The sequence below is a fragment of the Salvelinus fontinalis genome, chromosome 16 (assembly GCF_029448725.1).
Source record: "Salvelinus fontinalis isolate EN_2023a chromosome 16, ASM2944872v1, whole genome shotgun sequence".
NCBI lineage: Eukaryota > Metazoa > Chordata > Actinopteri > Salmoniformes > Salmonidae > Salvelinus > Salvelinus fontinalis.
This window is the reverse complement of record NC_074680.1, coordinates 27470103-27491535: the sequence shown is the minus strand read 5'-3', so window position 1 is coordinate 27491535 and position 21433 is coordinate 27470103. Positions and strand designations below refer to the sequence as shown.

Genomic DNA, 21433 nt, shown 5'->3' with positions numbered 1-21433 from the left:
AGGCAGAGGGAGGACCGGCGTGTTATGGAGACGCCGAAAGCAGGGATTTGTGGGATGCTGGAGGACAAGTTGGGCTCGAAGCGTAGACAGAGTGGACAAACTGAAAGTGCTATGACATCTGAGGGTGGAGAAGGGGGTGGCTGGAAGACTGGTGCTTAAGTGTGGATGAGGGGGGAGAATATGACTTGAGGAGAGAAGGATGATATTGATGGACAGAGCAGAGGACTGGAGGAATCAAACTTCCTCTTAACAGAACTGTAACATTCGTCATATTCCTCCTCCTCGAATGAGGAGGAGCATGCATCGGACCAACACGCAGCGAGGTATGCAGACAAAGAATTTATTTAACAAGACGAACACTGACACGAAAATACACTTGATAATTACAAAACGACGTTAAACAGACCTGAACATGAGAACTACATAAAACGAAGAATGCACGAACAGGAAAGAACAAACGAACGAGACGAGACAGTACCGTGTGGTGCAACAAACACAGACACAGCAACAATCACCCACAAACAAACAGTGAGAACAGCCTACCTTAATATGGTTCTCAATCAGAGGAAACGTCAAACACCTGCCTCTAATTGAGAACCATATCAGGCAACACATTTAACCCAACATAGAAACACATAACATAGAATGCCCACCCCAATTCACGCCCTGACCAACTAAACACATACAAAAACAACAGAAAACAGGTCAGGAACATGACAAGAACAGACAAAAGGAGTTTTAAGAGTTGTTGCAGTTTAACATAGAAAGTGGAGCACTCGAGAGTCTAGAGTCAAACAGAACTTGAATACAATAACGCACTCCGCAAACAAATTGATTGACAAGGACCCTTCCTGAGGGTGTGACAGATAATTATCCTGGTGACACTGCAGGTTGGAAAGTTTGGTGGCTTAATAGTGGGGCTCTCCGTATCAGGGCACTAATACAGGTGTACTAGCTGGCTGAGTTCTACCTGAGCCTGCTGGGTGAACATCTAGCTCAGGGGGGAGGAGAAGAGAGGGAGAGAGGTGGAAAGAGTGTGGAGGGAAAGTGAATGGGTTTGGATAAATATTTTGGATTTCCTTGTAGGAAGGTATGATGATTGATAGAAAAAAACATGGACAGTGTTAGGTCTTCAGAAGTTAAATAAGGTTCTCTACATCCAGATCCTCGCATTTTTGCTGGACTGCCTTGTAATAGGCACAAGAAAAAGCAGCAGGAAATATATTTTCCTCAACCAGAGATTTGACAATGTAGAACAAGAACAACCATGTTTTGTCTCCCTCTCCAGACAGATAACCCTGTGTATGTTCATGTGTGTGTAAACATGTCTGGATGTGTGTGTCTATGCAGGAACTGCTCAAACTGTGGCAGCTGATGAGTAAGAGGGAACAGTCTTATCCAGCTCTCCAGTATTGACAGTGTTACTAATCCCCTCCACCTGCTCAAACACTCCCCCAAAACAACATCCCTCCCTCCCATCTGCCCAGGCGGGGCATCCCTGGGGGCAGCCTGTGCCTCTCCCTTCAACTCCTCTCCAGTTATCATCCTCGGCTGGGGCCCATTACCCCAACCCTTCCCCAGGCAGCATGTATTAATCGCCACAAAAACAAATAGTTTTCAAATGTTTGGAAAAGGCCCAGTGTTTGCGCCGTGGCCTAACAAAATCATTTTTACAAGCTACGTAGTTGTGATTAGGGCTGGGAGAATTGAATTTCAGTGACATTGATAATATTAATATTAGCCTAATTAATTGTGTTGTTTGACTTTACTCAGCTCCCTGTGTACCTTCTACACAACACTATCCAGCCGGAGCTGTGGCTGAGCTCTGAACCATCTCTATCTCGCCCCGTCTCTCCAGTCCATGACAACTGCACACATTTCATCAACCGCTAGATGTCTAATCCCGTTCCTGGAGACTAGAGGAGAACTGTACTCTTTCAGGAAGAAAGTCTGGCATGTTAAGAATACCCAATGAGTACAGTACCAGTCAAACTTTTGGACACACCTACTCATTCAAGGGTTTTTCTTAATTTTTTACTATTTTCTACATTGTAGAATAATAGTGAATACATCAACTATGAAATAACACATGGAATCATGTAGTAACCAAAAACTTGTTAAACAAATCAAAATGTATTTGAGATTCTTCAAAGTCGCCACCCTTTTTCTTGACAGCTTTGGACACGCTTGGCATTCACCCAACCAGTTTCATGAGGTAGTCACCTAGGAATGCATTTCAATTAACAGGTGTGCCTTGTTACGACAGCAGCATACCACCCTGCATACCACTGCTGGCTTGCTTCTGAAGCTAAGCAGGGTTGGTCCTGGTCAGTCCCTGGATGGGAGACCAGATGCTGCTGAAGTGGTGTGGAGGGCCAGTAGGAGGCACTCTTTCCTCTGGTCTAATAAAATATCCCAATGCCCCAGGGCAGTGATTGGGGACACTGCCCTGTGTAGGGTGCCGTCTTTCGGATGGGACGTTAAACGGGTGTCCTGACTCTCTGAGGTCATTAAAGATCCCATGGCACTTATCGTAAGAGTAGGGGTGTTAACCCCGGTGTCCTGGCTAAATTCCCAATCTGGCCCTCAAACCATCATGGTCACCTAATAATCCCCAGTTTACAATTGGCTCATTCATCCCCCTCCTCTCCCCTGTAACTATTCCCCAGGTCGTTGCTGCAAATGAGAACGTGTTCTCAGTCAACTTACCTGGTAAAATAACGGAAAAATAAAATAATTTTTTTTTTGTGGAATTTCTTTCCTTAATGCGTTTGAGCCAATCAGCTGTGTTGTGTCAAGGTAGGGGGGGTATAGAGACGATAGCCCTATTTGGTAAAAGACCCAAGTCCATATCATGGCAAGAACAGCTCAAATAAGCAAAGAGAAACGACAGTCCATTATTACATTTAAGTCATTTAGCAGACGCTAAAGGGGGGGGTTAGAAGGATTACTTTATCCTATCCTAGGTATTATTACATTAAGACATGAAGGTTAGACAATCGGGAAAATTTCAAGAGTTTCATCAAGTGCAGCCATAAAAACCATCAAGCACTATGATGAAACAGTCTCTCATGAGGACCGCCACAGGAAATGAAGACCCAGAGTTACCTCTGCCACAGAGGATACGTTCATTAGAGTTAACTGCACCTCAAATTGCAGCCCGAATAAATGCTTCAAGTAAGACACATCTCACCATCAACTGTTCAGGGGAGACTGCGTGAATCAGGCCTTCCTGGTGGAATTGCTGCAAAGAAACCACCACTAAAGGACACCAATAATAATAAGAGACTTGCTTGGGCCAAGAAACACAAACAATGGACATTAGACCAGTGGAAATCTGTCTTTTGGTCTGATGAGTCAAAATGTTAAATTTTTGGTTCCAACCACTGTGTCTTTGTGAGACTCAGTAGGTGAACGGATGATCTCCGCATGTGTGGTTCCCACCGTGAAGCATGGAGGAGGTGTTATTTAAATTCAAGGCACACTTAACCAGCAAGGCTACCACAGCATTCTGCAGCGATACTCCAGCCCATCTGCTTTGCGCTTAGTGGGACTATCTTTTGTTTTTCAACAGAACAATGACCCATACCCACCTCCAGGCTGTGTAAGGTCTATGTGACCAAGAAGGAGAGTGATGGAGTGCTGCATCAGAATATCTGGCCTCCACAATCACCCAACCTCAACCCAGTTGAGATGGTTTGAGATGAGTTGGACTGTTGAATGAAGGAAAAGCAGCCAACAAGTGCTCAGCATATGTAGGAACTCTTTCAAGACAGTTGGAAAAGCATTCCAGGTGAAGCTGGTTGAGAGAATGCCAAGAGTGTGCAAAGCTATCAAGGAAAAGGGTGGCTACGTTGAAGGATATAAAATATATTTTGATTTGTTTAACACTTTTTTGGTTACATATGTGTTATTTCATAGTTCGGTCTTCACTATTATTCTACAATGTAGAAAATAGTACAAATAAATGAAAACCTTTGAACGAGCAGGTATGTCCAAATTTTGAACTGTACTGTATATATCTATCACTTCCAGCACCAAGCCTACTCTCTCACTGAGTACTAACATCTCAAACTCAACTGATTGTTTATGAAAATGAACCAGTAAGGTTGTGATAAAAGTAGACACTAATTAAACAAAACTTTTTTTATGAATCATTGATTAAGGTCAAGAGCAGTACACTGGGAACAGCCTATCATAAGACAATAGAACCTCAGGTTTGATCTTAACTGACACTGACAGTCAATGACCACCATGTGAGAGCCGAGGCACAATGATCTTGACCCTCCCTGGCCTCCCGTAATACCCTGTGAAGTCCACTTAACTTTCACTCATTATCTCCTTAAGCACTGAAGAGCAACATTTCACTGTGTCCTGACCCTGATTCAGGACTGATCCAGGCCACAAAGCATGGATCGTAAGCCCCTGTGGATGAACAGGTGTCGATCTAGGCAATTACCCATCATCCCAGCCACAGACAGACCACCCAGGACCTCTGAGTGGTTCTCAGACATGCTTACGGCTGGGATCACAGCGCAGTGTGATGACCCCTCACCTCTGCCCTGAGGTCAGGGGTCGGAGAGAGGTGGTCATGTGACTATCTGCCAGGCACAGCGGGGCTCTATATCAGGCTTGGTTAGATATAGATATGGAGAGATACACTAAATTACCAAAAGTATGTGGACACCTGCTTATCAAACATCTCATTACAATGGAGTTGGTCCCCCCTTTTGCTGCTATAACAGCCTCCACTCTTCTGGGAAGGCTTTCCACTAGATGTTGGAACATTGCTGCGGGGACTTGCTTCCATTCAGCAAAAATAGCAATAGTGAGGTCAGGCACTGATGTTGGGAGATTAGGCCTGGCTGGCAGTCGGCATTCCAATTCATCCCAAAGGTGTTCACTAGGGTTAAGGGCACTGTGCAAGTCAGTCAAGTTCTTCCACACCAATAACAAGATACAATTTTTGTATGGAGTTCGCTTTGTGCAAGGGGGCATTGTCGTACTGAAACAGGAAAGGGCCTTCCCCAAACTGTTGCCACAAAGTTGGAAGCACAGAATAGTCTAGAGGCCTACCACTTCACGGCTGAGCCGTTATTGCTCCTAGACGTTTCCACTTCCCACTAAAAGCACTTAGGGTTGACTGGGGCATCTCTAGCAGGGCAGAAATTTTACAAACTGACTTGTTGGAAAGGTGGCATCCTATGACGTTGAATGTCAATGAGCTTGTCAATAAGGCCATTCTACTGCCAATGTTTGTCTATGGAGATTGCATGGCTGTGTGCTCAATGTTATACACCTGTCAGCAACGGCTGTGATGGCCAAATTCACTAATTTGAAGGGGTGTCCACATACTTTGGTACATATAGTGTATGAGAGAACAAGAGAGAGATAAGGGAGAGCGATATGAGAGAAATGGTGGTGAGAATAAAGTAGATTCCTCTGGGAGTTCTCTGAGGGGTGGCTGTTTCCAGTCAGTCATTGCCATGACATGCCTGAGCTATGCAGAGTTCAACCTTCCCTTTACTGCAGCTTTAGAGTTTGTTCCTGTGGACAAGTGCAGCCACAGAACATATATTTGGCACAATCAAAACGTCTCTTTATTTTAAAGTAGAATTATTGGAAATCAAGGTCCATATTACCGGCAATATGACAAAATCTTCTATGGTGGTTTGGTTGATTAGTATTTAAAAACAAGAGAGCTCAGTCAATATATCTTTGCATTGCAGAAATCAAGGGGAAAATGCAGGTAGCCCAACTTTGAATGGCGGTGGTCTTTCTTGGCCTCTAAGACGGACAAACAAGCAAAAGTGCTACTGCAGTTGAGAATGAAAGACTAACTCAGAACAGAGAAGACTCCATCCAGGTTGGCAGTGACCCATAGACCAGGGCCATTAGCTGAAGTGGCGTCCCAGTCTGGCCTGGCGGTAGTCCACTCTCAGCTGGACGAAGGCGTGCAGAAGGTTCCGGTCCAGGTTGGTGAGCTGCTCGCCGGGGGCGACCACCAGGAGGTTACACAAGGCGTGGAGCGTGTCAAATAGCTGCAGCACCAAAGGAACCTGCGGGACAGACAGTCAACCATACACAGAACTTTTACAACATCCAACCCAAGCCAGTATGCTAGCTAGCATTAACTCAGTAGATTTACTAGCGCTTAATATTATGATGTAAACTGTTGCTACAGCTGTAATGCTAACTCTGGTGTGACCTCTCACCCGGAAGTCCTTGGCACTTTTGCGGTACTCGGCCACGTCGCAGATGGCGAGCATGCCTCCCATGGAGCTGAAGCTGTACTGCTGCAGATGCTCGTGGATGAGGCGGTGGAAACGCACGCCCAGCTCCGTCAGCACTGTGTCCACGTTCTTACCGTCCATGGACTTCCGCACACGCTCCACCTGCCGACTTACGTACACACACACCTTGGAGCAGGCCTGGGGAGCACAGGCAGGAAGGGGCATCAGACCGTGTAGGTTGGGAGTCACAGGTCGAGTGAAATGGCACAGATTTGTATTACTTTTTAAAACTCATCCGACTACAGTTTCTCTTTGCTTTGCATATGAGACCAGGGGTGGAGGCTGGGTGCAGTTCACTCCTTACTGCGGTGCACTGGATCATGACGTTGTTCTCATCTTCAGGCCTGAAGTCTGTCTTTTTCTGTTCCGTAGCCAGGATGTGCTTCATCTGTCCCACCATGCAGTTCAGCGTTCTGCAGAGGACAACACCATGACAACCACCCCTCACACACTAATATAATACATTCACTAATTTCCCATGATGTTGTTGATAACATTAAAAAACTGTGGTTTACTGGCCTGTCTATGCCGGTGTCCAGTTTCACCTCCATCTGTTCAATCACCTCCTTCTTCTTGTGCAGGCACTCTGTCAGTTTGGGAGAAGAGCTGGTGGAGAGAGAAGGTTCATAAAAGGTCAAAGGTAATACAAAGTAACACAGAACAAATGTATCTGGAAAACATGAAGCTTGCTACAGAGTTGCAACCTGTTAGTGAATAATAATAATAGTAACTGGAGGCTATCAAACCGTAAGAGGCAGTAATAGTGTACAGTACAAATGAAATAATTTGCCGAATACAACAGGTGTAGTAGACCTTACAGTGAAATGCTTACTTACGAGCCCCTAACCAACAGTGCAGTTTCCAAAAAATACAGATAAGAATAAGAAATAAAAGTAACAAGTAATTAAATAGCAGCAGTAAAATAACAATAGCGAGACTATATACACGGGGGGGTATGGTATCGGTACAGAGTCAATGTGCGGGGGCACCAGTTAGTTGAGGTAATATGTACATGTAGGTAGAATTATTAAAGTGAGTATGCATAGATGATTACACCACTACTACTCTCTGTTGTTAAAGAGGGAGGGGCAATGCAAATAGTCTGGGTAGCCATTTGATTAGATATTCAGGAGTCTTATGGCTTGGGGGTAGAAGCTGTTTAGAAGTCTCTTGGACCTAGACTTGGCGCTCTGGTACCGCTTGCCGCGTGGAAGCAGAGAGAACAGTCTATAACTAGGGTGGCTGGAGTCTGACAATTTTTAGGGCCTTCCTCTGACACCACCTGGTATAGAGGTCCTGGATGGCAGGAAGCTTGGACTCAGTGATGTACTGGGCCGTTCGCACTACCCTCTGTAGTGCCTTGCGGTCGGAGGCCGAGCAGTTGCCATACCAGGCAGTGATGCAACCAGTCAGGATGCTCTCGATGGTGCAGCTGTAGAACCTTTTGAGGATCTGAGGACCCATACCAAATCTTTTCAGTCTCCTGAGGGGGAATAGGTTTTGTCGTGCCCTCTTCACAACTGTCTTGGTGTGCCTGGACAGCCCCGTCGATGAGAATGGGGGCGTGCTCATTCCTCTTTTCCTGTAGTCCACAATCATCTCCTTTGCCTTGATCACATTGAGGGAGAGGTTGTTGTCCTGGCACCACACTGCCAGGACTCTGACCTCCTCCCTATAGGCTGTCTCGTCGTTGTCGGTGATCAGGCCTCCCACTGTTGTGTCATTGGCAAACTTAATGATTGTGCTGGAGTCGTGCTTGGCCGTGCAGTCATGGGTGAACAGGGAGTACAGGAGGGGACTGAGCACGCACCCCTGAGGGGCCCCTGTGTTGAGGATCAGCGTGGCGGATGTGTTGTTACCTACCTTACCACCTGGGGATGGCCTGTCAGGAAGTCCAGGATCCAGTTGCAGAGGGAGGTGTTTAGTCCCAGGGTCCTTAGCTTATTGATGAGCTTTGAGGGCACTATGGTGTTGAACGCTGAGCTGTAGTCAATGAATAACATTCTCACATAGGTGTTCCTTTTGTCCAGGTGGGAAAGGCCAGTGTGGAGTGCAATAGAGATTGCCTCATCAGTGGATCAGTTGGGGTGGAATGCAAATTGGAGTGGGTCTAGGGTTTCTGGGATGATGGTGTTGATGTGAGCCATGACCAGCCTTTCAAAGCACTTCATGGCTACAGACATGAGTGCTACGGGTCGGTAGTCATTTAGGCAGGTTACCTTAGTGTTCTTGGGCACAGGCATTATGGTGGTCTGCTTAAAACATGTTGGTATTACAGCCTCGGAGAAGGAGAGGTTGAAAATGTGAGTGAAGACACTTGCCAGTTGGTCAGCGCATGTTCGCAGTACACGTCCTGGTAATCCGTCTGGCCCTGCGGCCTTGTGAATGTTGACCTGTTTAAAAGACTTTACATACATTGGCTAGTTTAGCTCGTCTAATATGCTCGTGTCACTGGGCAGCTCTCGGCTGTGCTTCCCATTGTAGTCTGTGGTTTGCCAACCCTGCCACATCCGACCAGCGTCAGAGCCGGTGTAGTACGATTCAATCTTAGTCCTGTATTTACGCGTTGCCTGTTTGATGGTTCGTCGGAGGGCATAGCGGGATTTCTTATAAGCTTCCAGGTTGGAGTCCCGCTCCTTGAAAGCGGCAGCTCTAACCTTTAGCTCAGTGCGGTGTGAGAGCAAAATTGCAAGATTGTTATAATACTTTTATTGCATCAAACGTTTGTTTTATGCAACAGAATAGAGGGTTCTTATAACTCTATTGTGTCTGTGAGAACTGAAAGTGGGCCTCTGGGAGATAACACTGACAGGAGATTTATGATGTCCTTGGGGATACCGCATTCCAGAACATGAGTTAATGTTTCTGTTCTATAAGGTACCAGGGAGAGACGACTCCAGAGCCAGACTCTGGTCTCTACATAATGAGATACTGTCTTCTGTGAATTATAATTATCTTTCATACAAATCTCAACCTTGTGACCCATTCCATACATCTGTTTTTTGTCATGAACATCCAGGAGGATGGACTTTGCTATAAAATGCTGTGGCTCAAAACCGCTAATTGAGTTCTTAGTGATCACCTCCATGGGTGATTACCGACCAGCTCCATTACTGCAGTAATTAAATAATAAAGTTTGATTGTTTTGAAGAAATCTAAAAAGTCTCCTTTTGATTACAATAATTCCATCACAGCGGATGTTGCCTGGACTCCATGGCTTCTGGTTGGGGTATGTACGTACGGTCACTGTGGGGATGATGTCATCGATGCACTTATTGATGAAGCCAATGACTGATGTGGTGTACTCCTCAACGCCATCGGAGGAATCTCGGAACATATTCCAGTCTGTGCTAGCAACAGACTACAGTATGGGACGGGGGGATAGGTGTGATTGACAGGACACGCCTTATGCTAACCTGATAAGAGGCATGAGGTGGTCATTGAACTGCTTATCAAACAGGTGGAAGATGGTGTTGGCCTGCTGAACTACATCCAGGAAGTAAAGGTTGGTATTCTTGGCATCAGCTGATGGAATAGCTGTAGAGAGAGGCGAGAGAAACATAAACACTTTCCATTTAAAAAGGCACAAGAGAAGATTCATTTTACACCCACACGTAAAAAGGATTTATTCAATGTTTCTAAAAGGTTTTGCGACCTTTACTGTGTTAGTGACAGTTAGTGAGAGTTGTGTGTACCGGAAAGGCCGATCTCCAGTGCGTAGTCAATGTGGTCCACACACAGGTGCTCCACTAGCAGCAGGAAGATGGAGAAGGCGTTCTTGGGCAGGTCCGAGGGATCTGAGAGCTGGTTCACAACACACAGAGGTAGGACCTGATTTACTCTCAGCACTCTACAGGGATCTACTGCAAAGGCCTCATTTACATAGACCTTAGCCAAATACATTTAAACTCAGTTTTTCACAATTCCTGACATTTAATCCTAATAAACATTCCCTGTTTTAGGTCAGTTCGGATCACCACTTTATTTTAAGAATGTGAAATGTCCGAATAATAGTAGAGAGAATTATTCATTTCCGCTTTTATTTCTTTCATCACATTCCCAGTGGGTCAGAAGTTTACATACACTCAATTAGTATTTGGTAGCATTGCCTTTAAATTGTTTGACCTGGGTCAAACGTTTCAGGTAGCCTTCCACAAGCTTCCCATAATAAGTTGGGTGAATTTTGGCCCATTCCTCCTGACAGAGCTGGTGTAACTGAGACAGGTTAGTAGGCCTCCTTGCTCGCACACGCTTTTTCAGTTCTGCCAACAAAGTTTCTATAGTATTGAGGTCAGGACTTTGTGATGGCCACTCCTATACCTTGAATTTGTTGTCCTTAAGCCATTTTGCCACAACTTTGGAAGTATGCTTGGGGTCATTGTCCATTTGGAAGACCCATTTGCGACTTCCTGACTGATGTCCTGAGATGTTGCTTCAATATATCCACATAACTTTCCTTCGTCATGAAGCCATCTATTTTGTGAAGTGCACCAGTCCCTCCTGCAGCAAAGCACTCCCACAACATGATGCTGCCACCCCCGTGCGTCACGGTTGGGATGGTGTTCTTCGGCTTGCAAGCCTCCCCTTTTTTGCTCCAAACATAATGATGGTCATTATCGCCAAACAGTTCTATTTTTGTTTCATCAGACCAGAGGATTTTTTTCCAAAAAGTACTATCTTTGTCCCCATGTGCAGTTGCAAACCGTAGTCTGGCTTTATTTTTAATGGCGGTTTTGGAGTAGTGTCTTCTTCCTTGCTGAGCGGCCTTTCGGGTTATGTCGATATAGGACTCGTTTTACTGTGGATATAGATACTGTTGTACCTGTTTCCTCTAGCATCTTCACAATGTCCTTTGCTGTTGTTCTGGGATTGATTTACACTTTTCGCACTAAAGTACGTTCATCTCTAGGAGACAGAATGCGTCTCCTTCCCGAGCGGTATGACGGCTGCATGGTCCCATGGTGTTCATACTTGCATAATATTGTTTGTACAGATGAATTAGCTTATCAGAAGCTTCTAAAGCCATGACATAATTTTCTGGAATTTTCCAAGCTGTTTAAAGGCACAGTCAACTTAGTGTATGTAAACTTATGACCCACTGGAATTGTGATACAGTGAATTAATTTGCCAATTTGCCAAAACTATAGTTTGTTAGCCCACCCAATTTACCTACCTCACCCCCCATACTGCTTTTATTTATTTACTTTTCTGCTCTTTTGCACACCAGTATCTCTACTTGCACATGATCATCTGATGATTTATCACTCCAGTGTTAATCTGCTAAATTCTAATTATTCGATTTATTGCCTACCTCCTCATGCCTTTTGCACACATTGTATATAGATTCTCTTTTTTTCTACCATGTTATTGACTTGTTTATTGTTTACTCCATGTGTAACTCTGTGTTGTTGTCTGTTCACACTGCTATGCTTTATCTTGGCCAGGTCGCAGTTGCAAATGAGAACTTGTTCTCAACTAGCCTACCTGGTTAAATAAAAGTGAAATAAAAAAATAAAAATCAAGAAATGTATGGAGTGGTTGAAAACAAGTTTTAATGACTCCAACCTAAGTGTATGTAAACGTCAGATTTCAACTGTATGATCACTGTGACCAAAAAGATCCTGTTATGATAATTCAGTACAGACTGTGACATCACTGCACATCATTGTCTCTCCTGTAGGGTGCAGCGTAGCAGCCTCACCCTGTTGCACCTCTCGAAGGCGTGGCGTGTCTCCTGCAGCAGGTTGACCACCACCTCCTGGGACAGGAAGGTCTCCCCGTGGGTGTCGATGCTGGGCCCCAATGGCAGGTTGGTGCGCTGTCTGATCCGCTCCTTCAGCTCCTGGATACTGTGGGGGGGGGGGGGGGGGGGTAGGACAGAGAGGGTTACATTGAGGGAGTTTGATTAAGTGCACCAGGCTATGGCCCTTGACGTGAACGGAGGAGTGCCCTTATCAAATCGAAGCGAAATCTGCACCTCTGTCATGTCATCAACAAGGCAGCATGGTGCATCATTCAGAAATACACCACTTTCTATTTTCTCCATAAAATGTTTCAATTTTCAAAAGAGTTAATTGGGAAGGCAGATAAAGCCTTTTCATCAAAAGCAACCACGTTTGCATGTGAAAACACAGAATCCTACTCATTACTCCAAGTGCCTAAACTACGCCACTTTTGTTTTGAGCAGACTATGTCGTCGGCCAAAACAGGGCCCCTGGCTGACGCCCGGGAGGCAGCCCGGTTCTAAAACAAATGCAATCAACATTAACCAGCTTCACCTGGGGCATACCCGGGACATTAACAGAACTCCCTCACCATTACAACATTAAGGAAAAGGGAGGAGTCTGAACTCAAAGACAGGACCTTGATATGAGGAGTGGAGAGATGAGGGATGTACTATTTAAATCCATTTAACTATTTAATACAACTCAGGTCTGACACCAAGGCGGACAAGGAAGTTCAGGATAAAGGGAGAAGACGGAGGAGAGGGTCAGGGGGCACTAGGGTAGAGGTGGTCAGTCACTTCCTACCTGCCCCCACCCAGTGGGCGTTTCTGGTGGTTCTTAGAGTCGTAGTAGCGCTGCAGGATCATGGCGCTGCGTGTGCGGAGGTAATCCTTCTCCATTTCAATGTAGCTCTCCAGATAGGTGGAGAAGATGTTCTTGATGAGCTTGGACAGGAACGTGTGTTTGTCTGAGCCCAGGTTGAACTCTGTTAGCTTGGACGCCAAGGCTGTCGTCCTGGAGACACAGAGTTGCCAAGTTACCAATGGTCAGACCGGAGGGAATGAGGTATTAAAGGCCCAGTGGAGTCAAAAACTTGATCTCCTGTGTTTTATATATATTTCCACACTATGAGGTTCCAAAAATACTGTGAAAATGATAATTCCCTTTTAGTAAGAGCTGTTTGAAAAGATTGCCTGAAATGTCAACCTGTTGTGGTGGGATGGAGTTTTGGCCTGCCTGTTGACATCACCAGGTGTAAAATAAGTTAATAGACCAATTAGAGAGTTCCAAACCTCTCTGCCAATATCAGCTAGTTTTCAGTTTTCCCCTCCCCACTCAGTCCACTCCCAGACAGACCTAGCAAAATGATTGATTGAGAAATTGCTTTAATTTAAAGCAATCACAGTAAAGTACGTATTGTTATCCAGAAATTATTTGGTATCGAGATGGGAAAAAAAGCCTGCATTGGACCTTTAAGAGTGAGAGTTCAAAGGTGAACAGACATAGTACCTGGTGTAGAGGTCGTAGAGGTTTTTGAGGTATTGTTCTATGTCAGAGCGGCGGGTCTCGTCTAGCTTCTCTTTCACGTGAGCCTGGAAACACAAAGCTGCTCAGTCAGTCCAACAGAACTGGGTCAGAGAAGACATTGTCTGGCAAATCTAGTGGCAGATATTGTTCACTATACCTGTAGTTTGTTCTCAAAGATGTTCTGGATGAGTTTGGCCATGACGGTCTCGGGGCTCTGGAAGACCTCTCCCACCTGCTTGTTGACTCGCTGGCAGAGGAGGGCCGTGTCTTCAAACACATCACTACGCATGTACGCTCCCTGAACACACACACAGAGAGTTAATTACAGACCTCAGGACTACAACTTGTGGTGAGACTACAACAGAAGCACATAGGTACTCTATACTAAACTGTTATAAAAGGGTTCATGTTCAACTGCACACTCACCTCCTGACACTGCTTGATATAAACATCTACACAGTGTGCATAGCCCTGCAGGAAACAAAGACATGTCACAATCACACCTGCATCACTACCACAATCCAACATCTCCAAAGAACAAACTGGATGCATGGTTGCATAGACGCTAAATGAGATACAAGTGCATATTTGTAAGTTACAATATGCACTACTACTACACATACACAGCTCAAACAATAACACTAATCTTTCTTTAATATGGAGACATATCAAAACAGTCCAGTGTTTGTGGGTCACCTTGAAATGTAAGAGGACTGCGGCGACCTCCCGCATGCGTCCAATCTCGCCCCTACGCTGGGCCGCTGTGAACTCCTGGATCAGCTGGCGCTCCAGGTCGTGGTATTTACCTAGAGACACATTCTGATTTAGTTGCCTTTCTTAGCATGGCTGTGCAATCATTTATTGATCAATCAGCAACAAAGGTCATTTTGAATGCAACCACTCACTTGCAATCTTGGCCTTGACATCTGCAAACCTGTTAGAGGACAAGAATAGAGGCATTCACCAAAAAGGATATCGGAGATTAAAAAGACTCAAACCCAAAATGATGTCAATGTAATCTTGCATGATGTGTGATATTTGTAGTCCCTCTGACTTGAAGTGAAATGTATTCTCTCACTCAGAAACACTAGTTAATGCAACATAACATTTACAAAACCAGTCTGGTTGGGCTGGAGGCACAGAGTAGCAGCACCGATACTGTTTACATTGTACCACAGAGCTCGTGTAAAGCTGCCTCCAGGACTACTCACCTGTCAAACGGCAGCTCCTGCGCTATGAGATGCAACTTCTGAATGATATCAGCAGCTTCCTTAATCTGGGAAAGGGAGAAATAGGGGGGAAGGAGTCGGGAGGGAGAGAGAGAAACATAAGAAATGAACACCCAAACAGAGAGCAGACCAACAGTAGCAGCATCTCCACTTAGGAGATCATGTTAAACCAGCCCTCCTCCTCCTCCTCCTCCTCCCTGTACACCATGGAGCTGATAACAAGCAGCCGCCACTCACCTGGCTAACAGCATCCGCAGCAGCAGCCCTGGGTTAGCAGCATATCTAACTCTTTATTGGCATGCCTCCTCTGAATGGGCTCTAATCCCACAGGAGCCTAAATCGCCTTCAATAATCTGTCCAGCCAGGGATATCTCTTAAAAAATGGGCCCTGTCGAGAACCCCCCACTCCCCTCCCCCTGACATACACCCTGGCTGAAAACCCCAGACCTAGTAAAGGCCCGCCGTCCGCAACTCTTCTGTTCCCGCAGATGCCTGCCTCAGCTAACATCATTACTCCGCTCCCATGAGGAGGATCCAGCCTTTCTGCGCGGCAAAGGTTTTCTAAGTATCTGTCCCCCAGCTAAGATTAGCTAAATCCCATGTAAGTAATGTAGCCGTCTCTCTGCAGTCAGGGTTTAGCAGCACTTGTCTCCACGCTGGCGGCCCAGCCCTCCCTTTCAGAAGGATTAGCAGAGCCTTCCCCCTTCAGCTATTCACTCGCAGCTTTCCTCTTTCCCCCTCATCTAGAGGTATGCTCAGGAAAAGGGATCTGTCCGATATTCCCACCATGCCTCTCTGGAAGCATTCCCATCCCAAGGTCCCGTCTCTGAGATTGACCTCCAGACTCTCTGCCCGCTTTGATTACTGTTTCCCCACTCGCTCTTAAACTGTTTTGACAATCCCCAATCAAACATTTGAGGGTTGATAGTGAGGTCACTCAAATGGCCTTGAACTCTTATAGGAAACCTAGATTAATTAGGCCCAGTTTTCTCCCATAAGAAAAATATTTTGCTGTGCTTTCCCATGCCACATTTAGCTGTAGTAGGACAAAATGGTGATGACCAAGACAGTCAACAGCAACAACAAAAAAAGGGTCTCTCTCACACTTTGCAATTAATTAATGTGATTAAGACAGACATGAGCATGTTGACATCCATGGTAGTCAATCCTCTAGCTATTGTCAAAAAGTAAAGGCCAGTTGATTAATCCAAATTAGCTCAGGGATCAATTCCACAAATTACAATGTGTGGTTACCTCAATCCTGTTCATTGACTTATTTCAGTTCTTAACATCTTTCACTGCTGTAGAGGTGTTATTTTCAAGGGTCAATCTTTTTATTTTTTGAAAAACATAAAAAAGGTCCATCTCTGTAAGAATACATGAGGGCGGATGGTAATGTATGTATCATGACCTTCTCTGGGTTGTTGAAGACATCACTGCGCAGGTCCCCATCCAGGAACTCATTGAAGTAGGTCATGAGACGCTGTGCCTCCACCGCCCTCTGCCTGGGCGTGTTCACGCCCTCCAGCTGGTCGCCAAGGTGACACACCTTGGTGGCCACATAGCTGATGTGCTCGTCCAACTCCTGGAAGTGCTGGAAGGCTACCTGTATGGAGACAGAGAGTTGTGCAAAAAGAAGTCGCACATTGTGTGACATGATTAATGAATGGGGATAAAAATAAACTTGCATGATGGCAGGGCTTTCAAAAGTAGCAAGGGTCATAATGCTTTTATATTACACTGGATTCTGACATTCTCTTCAAAATGTGCCTGTCTACAGGGTAAAAGGCTGGGGATCTGAGGTTGTAGTGGGTCGTGAAACTGACCTGGTTGCTCCTCTGTAAGTCCTGCACTTTGTGGGCAAACTCCTTGGCCTCTCTGTGACACTGGTGCTCCAGCTTCTCCACCCGCCGCTGGATCTTCTCATCTAGCTGCTTCAGCTCCTCTATGTGGTTCTCAAACTCCTCCAGCAGCCTAGGAGGGAAGCAGGACAAGAGCTTTAAAAGACTGCAGGCCTACCTCACATTGGTCTAGACACTCCATAGCCATGAGTTCACTTACAAGCTGGCCTTCAACTTGAACTACAGCCATAAGTTCACAGCAAACAAAGGGTAGACAAAATGCTTTAGTATACTAGCATGGGTGAGTAATTTAGGGTTGGATTTGTCCTACTAACTCAGTCGTCACCAACGTTTGAGTCAAGATCACGTTCGGGGTCAAAATGCAAGCCAAGATCTACCACTCAGATTTTTAAAAAACATGACTTAAAAAATGTAAGCCTATGCAATAAAAAACAGTTCTGTAGGAATGAGGTTTGTGCAGTAGGCCTAATACATTATCGCAGCATTGGCTATGCTTGGCCTAACAATATTGTTCTTCTCAGACCATATTATATTTCAAAACTCGAGGTTTGATAACAAAATAGATCAGTTCTATCACTTGTGAGGTACAGCTGAGCATACATTTAAATAATTGTCTTTTTTATTTTACTGGAGTGATGGTACCTGCATCCGATGGTCAGTCTCATCGGAGGGAGAGAGTAGCAGAGGGGTCCACCTCTCATAGTCCCTGCACTCTCCTTTCCTCCGGTGAGACTGACCAGAGAGAGGGGGCATCATATTTCTGCCTCAGGAACAACATGAATTTGTGCATATGACCAGAAAAAGTGAAATATTCCTTGATATTAAAATAGACACAATGAGCAATTAATAAAAGACGCAGGTCTATCGATACTCATTCCTTGGAGTTGCAGCGCGAGTGGAAGCAGGGAGAAGCACATTTATGTTTTGAAAAAGGGTTGAATAAAAAGAGAAACATGAACTCGCTCATAAAAACACCAGCTCTTTGCTATATTCTTTGACAGTCTTTCTCTGGTCGAGGTTTTAAAAGCTATGAAATCTCACCTAGGCTAATATCAATCTTTGCTGTGGGTTGTGGAAGCTGTATGCACAGTGATTTTAGCTAACAGACTGGACAGCGCAGTAGGCACACTTGATTTAACTTTCCTGGTCTGCCGGGTAGGCAGTTTGTCCCTCCAGACAAATTAAATGTAGTTCAAAATGGGAACTCTTTGCTTACCAGGCGTGCAGAACTTCTGAATCAAATGAACCTACTGCCAACAGAGCAAGATGCACTTTTTTTTATATATAGGAGCGCAAGGCTTTATCATTGACTTTTCTTCAGAAATGTTTGGTGATCGACTAGGAATGCTTTGCAGATTGCGATCGACCGGTTGGTGACCACTGTACTAACCTTACACTCATTCAGTTAATATTTATACATAGTATTTAGGGCTTAATTCTTGGCTCCCCAGATTTACGAAGCTCTACAAACTGGGAGCTTCGTCAGCTGCATTTGAAGTGAGGACTGTGAAGCAAATGTTGTAAGTCAGCACCATATTTAACAGACTAGGAAACGTCCCAAAATGATGAGTATTTAATCTCTTAGCTAATTCCCGCAGCAGTGGCTTCAGCTTAGGGACATCTCCCATCCCTTCCCAATACACATTCATTTCTTTGCTGTCAGTTACTGTGTGACTCAGAGCTTGGTGGCCTCCCATTACGCACTGCCTCTGAGTTATCTTCAATGGAGGTTTAAATAGAACTTGTTGTATGGTTGGGACTAGAGCTTTAAGAAAGGGGGATAAGGATGAAACAAAGGTAAGGGTCTTAAAAGGGGAAGCACAAGGACCTGCAATAAGACAGGGGATTGGCTGGTGGTAGGGGTTAGGGTTAGTTAGTCTTTCGAAAAGAGGTCAAGAGTCATGATTACGGTAACTTTCAATAAAGCCATGTCTTTAGTACAAGACTACCTTTTGGGGTCGAATGCCTCAGCTCCGCCTTTGGACCCTCCTCCAGGGGTTCTCCAGGCCAACCTCTCTATGTACTCATCTGCATCAAAGGGCTCCTGTGGATCAAGCACACACAGACAGTGTCAATCTCTGTCCTGTCAAGACTTTCTTAGATAAATGGTGAGCACGGGATGTGACATGAGCAATACTGGAACCTGGCTAGCCGACTAAACTCAACGACTGTATAATTGTGGGCTAATCTTTGGGTGCTGACATCGGTAGTTTTTTATAAAAACTTAATTTTATGTGATGTCGGAGTTCCAATCCGCCCACACTAGTCGCTGCTCAACTCTGGCTAGACCATGGCATACATTAACCCTTATTGTGTCAAATGGTCAATGATTGATTACAGGTGCACTCAAGTAGCTAGCTGGCTACATGGTTTCATGGCTTATAAGCAGTTTAGCAGTTCTAGCAGTTTTGGGGAAGCTACTCTGAAAATATAGTTGCTGTTTTTTTATTTAACTAGGCAAGTCAGTTTAGAACAATTCTTATTTACAATGAAGGCCTACACCGGCCAAACCTGGACGACGCTGGGCCAATTGTGGGCAGCCCTATGGGACTGCACTGAGATGCAGTGCCTTCGACCGCTGCACAGTTTACCAAGCTACCAATTACTTCACACTGAAGTTAAGCTACCCTTAAGAAAAATATAGTTTACTTAACTAAAGTTACTTAGAAAAAAATAGTTCACTTCTTCCAAACTACTTAGTGAAAAAATAACATATCTAAATCTGAAATGTCATATACTGCAAATTGCAAGAACAGATCCCTATAGTCAGATTTCAACAGAATGTATGATTTAGCCTATTTAACACAAAGTTAGAATTAGGCACACAGTGTTTCAAGTGAGAATTAGCTAGGTTTGATGCCAAAAAATAAAGGAAATTCTTTCCTTCTTCACCCATCTTTTCTTTTTGCAAAAAAGTAGCGTGCAGTTACAGTAGTTAGCTACACCAAAACATGGCAAAAAAGTAATTAAGTACCAAGATTTGAATTTAGTTCAACCCCCACCAAGCTATTGCAAAATGTAATTAAATTACTAGTTGAACAACGTAGCTAGTTCACTACTCCCCAACACTGATAACTAGGGGCGTGACAAGCTACCTAGTCAATGCTACTGTAAACCAGTAATTTAGGCAATAACATAAGACATAGAGCAGCTAGAGCAGGGGTGGGCAAACTGTTTGGCTCGAGGACCACATCGGGATTTTGAAATTCAACGGAGGGACGCAATCAATTTGCGGAGGCCTCCCGAGTGGCGCAGCGGTTTAAGGCATCACTACAGACCCTGGTTCGATCCCAGGCTGTTTCACAGCAGGCCGTGACTGGGAGACCCATGAGGCGGCGCACAATTGGCCCAGCATCATCCGGGTTAGGAGAGGGTTTGACAAGCCAAGATTTCCTTGACCCACCACGCTCTAGCGACTCCTGTGGCGGGCTGGGCGATTGCACGCTGACACTGTCGCCAGGTGTACAGTGTTCCCTCCGACACATTGGTGCGACTGGCTTCCGGGTTAAGCAGGCATTGTGTCAAAAAGCAGTGTGGCTTGGCTGGGTCGTGTTTCGACCTTCGCCTCTCCCAAGTCCCTACGGGAGTTGCAGCGATGGGACAAGACTGTAACTACCAATTTGATACCACGAAATTGTGGATACATTTTTAAAAAATTAAAAAAGAATATATAATAAATGTAATATGTCTTGCGGGCCGGATACGTTAGGCCGTACTTTACCCCCGAGCTAGAGGTAACACTGGTAACAATCACAAATCGTTAAGGTACAGCTGGGGGGTATACTACAAATCAGGTCCAATGAGTTAACCAGCTAACTTATCTAAATGCTCTAAAATAACTTGAAATGAGCTCCACATCCAAAAACATATGAGTTTAGGTTTCTTAATTAACCAACAAAAATCGGTTGTTTATCAAAGTTAGCTGGCTAACTCACTGAACCTACTTTGTAGTATAACCCTCTAGTCAACATACATCATGATTGACAAATGACCACATCGTCAACATCTGTCTGGGTGAACACTACAGTAGCTAGCTTTGTTAGCTAGCCGTCAGTGCAAAATAGCTTGCAAATGGTAACGTAGCTAGCTAATGGACAGCAGGGCAACTTCCTAACCAGCAGATCTGACCCGCTTACTTACAGCTGCGCTAGGCCTGGGGTCGGATACGATTCCTGTGTTGGTTAAGACACCACTGAGCCGGCGCGAGATATGGCTCGGAAAACGTACCTCAATCCTGGGAAATGCGTTGTACTCCGAATTGTATCGTTGTAACAGTTGGGATGTTGGGACAATTCGGAGTACACCGCATTTCTCATCCATGTTTTCCGAGCCTTACCTCGCGCTGGCTCCGTGGTGTCTTAACCTACAGAGTAAGCCTATCCGACCCCAGTGCAGCTGTAAGCAAGCGGGTCGGATCTGCTGGCAAGGCAACTTCCTAGCTGAGGCACAATTTCCAATCCTTATAGCTATGTCTGGCTAGCTAGTTAGCCTAAAATAAGACATTTCAACTAACGCTAATCACCTAACGTTTAAACAGGGGGTTGGCTAGTTCATACTTCTCCTAGCTAGCTATCACTAAAGTTAGCAGTCAGCTAGCCCAAGCAAAGGCCAAGGGAACATACAGTTTATTTTACCTCGAATAGTTGAGGAGTCGTTGCCATGTTCTACAATGTACAAATTGCAGTTTAGGCAAACTAACATTCGGGTATGACAGCCGACTAATTGATCAGCTGGATTTATGTTTTGCCCTTTGTTGATAAATTTAACAGCTCTACTTCCGGGTCGTCACTAGTTTC

The 21433-nt window shown here is 45.0% G+C and overlaps 1 protein-coding gene across 1 annotated transcript; it reads right to left on the bottom strand.

The window, feature by feature from the left end:
- Positions 1–324: 324 nt before the first annotated feature.
- LOC129812920 (exocyst complex component 5-like) lies at positions 325–21410 on the bottom strand. Its single transcript, XM_055864905.1, has 18 exons — positions 21272–21410; positions 18587–18681; positions 16602–16749; positions 16187–16381; positions 14758–14822; positions 14452–14480; positions 14243–14352; positions 13973–14017; positions 13704–13844; positions 13529–13611; positions 12824–13033; positions 11995–12142; positions 9989–10097; positions 9710–9830; positions 6813–6899; positions 6598–6706; positions 6216–6431; positions 325–6059 (listed from the first exon to the last, which is right to left on the bottom strand). Exons 1-18 carry the CDS (start codon positions 21296–21298, stop codon positions 5895–5897), a joined length of 2103 nt encoding a protein of 700 aa, XP_055720880.1. The 5' UTR covers positions 21299–21410; the 3' UTR covers positions 325–5894.
- Positions 21411–21433: the final 23 nt, after the last annotated feature.

Excerpts from the sequence above, each read along its gene's own strand:
- LOC129812920 (XM_055864905.1), bottom strand. The coding sequence starts at position 21,298 with ATGGCAACGACTCCTCAACTATTCGAG. Across the intron at positions 14,481-14,757 it reads CAGGAGCTGCCGTTTGACAG|GTTTGCAGATGTCAAGGCCA; the intron begins GTGAGTAGTCCT and ends GTCCTCTAACAG. Across the intron at positions 6,060-6,215 it reads AAAGTGCCAAGGACTTCCGG|GTTCCTTTGGTGCTGCAGCT; the intron begins GTGAGAGGTCAC and ends TCTGTCCCGCAG.